Source organism: Scatophagus argus, chromosome 2 (assembly GCF_020382885.2).
Source record: "Scatophagus argus isolate fScaArg1 chromosome 2, fScaArg1.pri, whole genome shotgun sequence".
Lineage (NCBI taxonomy): Eukaryota > Metazoa > Chordata > Actinopteri > Scatophagidae > Scatophagus > Scatophagus argus.
This window is the reverse complement of record NC_058494.1, coordinates 7486568-7492572: the sequence shown is the minus strand read 5'-3', so window position 1 is coordinate 7492572 and position 6005 is coordinate 7486568. Positions and strand designations below refer to the sequence as shown.

General features: G+C 39.9%; 1 protein-coding gene across 1 annotated transcript; it reads left to right on the top strand.

Annotated features, from left to right (window-relative positions):
• Nucleotides 1-303: 303 nt before the first annotated feature.
• cep20 (centrosomal protein 20) lies at nucleotides 304-3681 on the top strand. The gene is made up of 4 exons (XM_046404800.1): nucleotides 304-444; nucleotides 2070-2267; nucleotides 2575-2659; nucleotides 3187-3681. The coding sequence occupies exons 1-4, from the start codon at nucleotides 417-419 to the stop codon at nucleotides 3314-3316; spliced, it is 441 nt and encodes a 146-aa protein (XP_046260756.1). The 5' UTR covers nucleotides 304-416; the 3' UTR covers nucleotides 3317-3681.
• Nucleotides 3682-6005: the final 2324 nt, after the last annotated feature.

Genomic DNA, 6005 nt, shown 5'->3' with positions numbered 1-6005 from the left:
GCGACCTGTCCAAAGTGTACCCTGCCTCTCACCCTGTGTCAGAGAGAATCAGCTCCAGCCCCCACGTTCCCGAAAAAAATATGATGCAATGATACATAAGGCATGGGTGGAAGTCTAAAGTCTTCGTGAGCACATTCCAAGTCAAGGTGCGTGCTTTTGGGGTTTCTGGGAGCTGACACAGCATTTAAGGACACTTCTTCAAAGTTCTTACCCTACCTATACGCCTAATAATTGAATATACAAATTGTGAGGCAAAGTAAATTGAAGAATTCATGGTCATATTTTGATGCAACCTGGGATGTGGCTGACCCTCAATCCACCAATTAATTGTAGTTACACAGTTTAGTCACTAGATGGCAGAGGTCTATGGTGGGCTGTGAGCACAGACAAACAATCGTTTGTTTACGCTTGTTGCAATGGCGACCATCACAGAGCTCAAGTGTGGTAAGCGCTCACTATCATACGGGTGTTTGGTCTTCTTTCACATTATTAAATTAAGCTAGAGTAGATAAACGACAGATCACTTTACTGGACATGGTAGTCAAATTGCTAGTAGCACTGGTTAGCTAAGATAACGTTAGCTTCACCACAACAGCAACGACGACGCCCTCGCGTGTGTGTGTCTCTATTGAAAAATCAACAATTTTGGTAGCTAGATGACTCTAGTTGTAATGTAATGGACGTCTTAAAGTGATTGAGGGCTCTCTGTAATGTCAAAACCTACATTTCAATTCGGCATGTATACATTCAACCTAAGTACCGCACAATTCTAGGTTTTCCTGGATTTTACACTGCTCACCAACTATAATATACGGTATACAAAGGACCCTCGTAGTTTGCAAGCAAGCAAGCGAGGTCAGGTAGTTACTCTAAGATAAAGAAGGCTTTAGAAAGATAGTAAAGAGTAATTATTATTATGAAAATGATGCCTCGTGATACCGATGTGATACTGAGTCATATTTGAAGAGGCATGTGGCTTTGTTAATAAGCAATGAACTATTAACCTTCCTGCCGTGTTCACCTCCCGCCCCTTACTTTAGTGTTCCCGGTCAAAGTTGACCGGTATGTTTTAACTGCTCTTAAATTAGCACAAAAACATTTTTCACCTCCAAATTGTTGTTCAACATTCTTCAGCTGTGAACAACGTCTCAAAGTAGTGTTTGACATGAATTTATAGAATTAGAATAGAAAATAACTGTAGTGAAAATACAAATGGGCACTGAAAATGTATTACAAGATGAACATGTAATGTAAAAAATAAATGGAAAACCAAAGACCAAACTCAACATGAAGTCGTGTGTGTGTGTGTGTGTGTGCATGTGAATTCATGTACATGAGTGGCATGTGACACTCAGATCAGTTCAGAGTGGGCCTGGCAAACATAGGCATCACATTTGCAGCATCTCATCTAAAATCAACAGACCTATGTAGGCTTGGAGGTCTGCCAGGTCGATTTCTCTCCAGGTGTCCCCAAATAATTCTGGAGAGAACTGACAGGTTTGTCATCTCCAGTATAATTCCCTCTTCATCATGTCCAAAAACCTGGACTGGAACCTCTTCGACAGAGAACCACTTGGTCAGTCGCCTACTCATTGTGCTTAGAGTAAAAGGAGTGCAAGGCAAACATCAAGCTATATATGTGGGGTCTGTGTGAAGCTGATACATTGATTAGTCTGGATTGATTGATTGATTAGTCTCTTTCTGTCTGATGGATGAATATGGTCTGGATACCCATTCATTTGACCAGGAACACCACAGGTGTAACAAGGTTGATTAAAACACTCAAAATTCGATGAAAGAGGTGATCATCACTTCTATATGTTCAAGTGCATAGTGTGGAGGATATCATAAGGCCTTGAAGCACTCAGATGTAAAACACAATATTTATGAGTGTTTTAAGTTGTAAATCGGTCAGATTTGACCCGAACACTACAGAAGGGTTAAATTAAAAAATAATAATAAGCGGAGTGTCTAAGCAAACATCAAACAACATTTGTTTGGAGTCGGAGGGTCCTTTAGCACACCCAATACCTGTCTTCTTTTATTCAAATCAAATCTGGTTGTTTTAGCTGTGAGGGAAACACTGGAGTCCCGTGGTGTGCTGGGCCAACTGAAGGCTCGTATCCGGGCAGAGGTGTTCAGCGCCCTGGATGACCAGCGTGAACCTCGTCCGCCGCTTTCCCACGAAAACCTGCTCATCAACGAGCTCATTCGGGAGTATCTGGAGTTCAACAAGTACAAATACACGGCGTCAGTTTTGACAGCAGGTGGGTGAGAAGATAATAACACAACTGGTATTTTCACAAACATTGCCAGAGATTCGTGTTGCATTTAGTCCCACGTTACTGTGTCTGTATTAAATGATTGTGACAGTTGTGCCCTTCCATAGCTATAAGTCTTGTGATCACTTCATGGTTAAGGGCTAAAAAAAACAATGACAGTTTTTCAAAGTTGAGAAATGTTTTTGTGCAAAATCAGCTATTTTTATTCCAGCTGCTGTTTTTGAAATTCAACCAGTCGCTATTGTAGAGCGAAATGTCCCACTTCTAAACTCAGCTCTGTTTGTTTTCTTAGAGTCAGGCCAACCTGAAGTTCCCTTGGACAGACAGTTCCTGGCAAATGAGCTGAAAATCACAGAGGATACAAGCTCCAAGTCTGTGTAAGCACAGTTTGCTATCCAACACAGCATTCAAATATTTGCTGAACTCTCTTGAGTTATGCTCACTTATTGGATAATAATTTCAAATGTGGTCTGAATCATCACCATCATCATATCTCCTTCTTGAAATATAGAGAGATTTTCGGTAATGTCAGCTTGTCCCCACCCCTGCTTTGGAAAAACACTAACATCAGTTTGTGTTGTGAAATTCTACATTTCTCTAGGGGGGCTTTTGCTTGAGCACACGACTCACAAGATGCATCAGGGATCGTAGTCTGCTTGCATGACTTTCATGTCACTGTTCCTTTTTCTATCTGTTCTACTTTTATCTCTGTGTACCATCTGAGAGAACTGAAAAACACACAGTTAGCCATTTGGATATCATGTGTCCCATTGTGACCATATTGACCAGTAACTGATTCTGGCCTAGGACCTTCTCAGTCAACCCATTTTCTCATGCCAAGTCTTTCTTTAAAACAAGAATGATGGGAAAATGTTAATGACAAGTTTTACATTTTACTTCTCAGACCTCTTCTCTACGGCTTGGTGAGCCACTTCATGAACAGCAGTGATAATGGTGGAAAAGTGTTTCTGCGGGGAGCCTCTCTGCCAAGTGGTACCACTGCCAGCAACGCAGTGCCTGGACCTGATGACTAAAAGTTGACACACTGAGCATACTGGAACAGCATGGACTGAGAAGAAATGAAATTTGCATCATCTTGTTGGATTTTAATGATGTAATCTTCATCTGTAAGTGTAACCTGCAGGCGTTACAGCATGGTCTATTCAAATTCTACTGAGCTGCTAAAAATGCACAAAGCCTTTGTGATGTTTTTTACCTCCAAGTTGTCAGTGATTCCACATGGCCTTATTTGTTTAGGTTTTAATAAATGGCTTTAGGCTCAGCTTCAGTCATGGTTTTGCTGCAGTAATCTTAATGCTCTTTTTTTAATAATACAAGTTTTCTACTTTTATATTATCCTTTGGTTGTTCAAAAATAAATGTTTTATATTTATACACTACAGTGAATTGAAATCTTTTTTGGGAAGTGCTATTTCAGTCGCTACCACATGGTGGCAGCCTCACCAAAGATAAGGCTGAAGACAGCTGCTGCCTTAGGACTTCTTGTAGCCTCACAACCACTATCTGTTCATCAACATGTGAGACTGTGCATTGAAGCACTTGCATTCTTATAATTCTTATAGTAAACGCTCATTAACTTACTATGATCTTATTACTGACATTGTATCAGTTCAGCAATATAAAGAGAGTTAACTTTATTTGAAACTTTGGTGAACTTGAGTGTTTTCTTGCTTGTAGTCAGAACTGGACTTTTTTAATGCAGTTTTCATCGCATAACAGTTTTAAATAGAGATTAATAACCTGGGTTTTCTAAATTTACTTTCAACTGCTTTCCTGTGATTGTCTTAGCATTTTGGCACTCATTGTGTTGGTCTGTGCCACCAAACCCACCCATGTTGGCCCTGTACTCTTGAGTTTCAGCTGGTCTGAGATGTTTTTATGAGTAATCCCCCGTGATTATGAAAATGTTTTATCTTGGTCTTGCATAGCTGATAATCCACATGTTTAGGCTGAACTTAATGGGATTTATTTATTTAGCTTCTCTCCTGCTTGTTCACCTCTTATGCTGTGTTCACTGCTGCTTAGGAACTGGGGCCTTATGCCCCCTCTAATAACCACAATAGCAGTATGAAAATTGTACAAAATCTGCCGGAAAGAAGGTCCTCCCTTTGATTTCAAAAAGTAAATGAAAGATGCACCCTCAAACATGAAATTATTTACTGCAACAAGACCATGCTCTGTGCATCTCACTTCCTCTCTCACCATTTAAGGGAATATGACCTTCTTATCTGACAAACCCAGTGTATGTGGAACTGATTATCTACAGGGAGAAATACTTATTTCTCATTCTGATAAATGTTGCTGGACACTGAGTTGTACCCATTTACCATCTGTCATATATCCTGTCTCCTCTGCCATAACTGAATCTCTCATTCTTGATTGTGGAGGCTTTGATAGATGAGATCATAGCTCTCAACTTAGTTCACTAAAACAATGAGGTCATAATAGTTAGACACTGCATTCTGAATATGCCCGTGCCTCTGATGGAGCGAGTAGCTGTGAGGATGAAATGTGACCATTTACCATCAGCACAGTTTGTGCAACAAGATCTAATGTACACTTAACACTTAACAGTTTCCTAATTTATTGCTTCTTTGTCCCACTAGGAAGGACACTGTGTTTTTTGATGCGTATACTGAAAATAGAGTCACAGTGAGCCTCATCTGGAACATTTGGAGACTGATTTACTTTGTTTTCCTGGAGCAAACTTTATTTGCCCTTAAAGGCCATGGTCCTCAGGCACCCAGTTTATTGGCATCAGACATGCGAGTTCTCTTGAAAATGGCTATATAAGCGGAGGAAGTTAAACAATGGCACATGATTGTTCGGTTGGCAGTTTGCCCTATAATGGGTAGCATTTCTCCTCTGTATAAATTAGTTGTGTGTAAAAGAGACAGCTGTATAAATACTACTGAATGCAGTGGTCTATTGACTGCAGCGGAGTGAACTGATGTTTGCTCCTGGGCTCAAATTAGAATGCAATTGCATTCCAAGAAGGTCAAACATATCCATAAACTTATTTTCTCTCTAATAGACGACCATGTATGGACATGATGGTGAAGAAAAACATTAAACATACTGTATGAAACAGATCTTTGCATTACAGTTCGTGGTTTTGTTGTGTATTTTTTTCTGCCACATTGTGTGGAAGGACAGTCCACATGTCCACGGTAACTGGTACATTGACATTATTGCAATCATGCGTGTTTTTTTTTTCGAGGATAAGATTTTATTTAGATTTATTCGGTAAAATAAGTAAAATAAAATAAAAGTAATCCCTTTCATATTTGATTCACTGACTACTATGATATAACCATCCTTCACTCATACCATTTATCCATGTTCACACCCACCGCGTCCTCTCCTCCTTGTCACTATTGGCTGTTCATAGGTTTATTCATTGGTCTGAGGAGTTACTTAGTGATCATACTCTGTCTCAGACAACTGGGGGAGGATACATGTTTGGGCCAAAGCTTGGGACGGAGTCATTCTTTCAGCACACAGTGTCCCCATACTTTAATTTAAAGTTTTTTAGGTTCTTATCCTCCCCTCTCCTAGCATGTATCACCATACATCAAGAAAACTACAGAAATGTCGTCTAACAACAATCTGGAGTAACGATCCTGTAATATGTGGGTATAGGTAAAGACAGCAAGGCAGTGATACAAAATTCATCTGAAGTATACAGTGTCAGACTGACAGC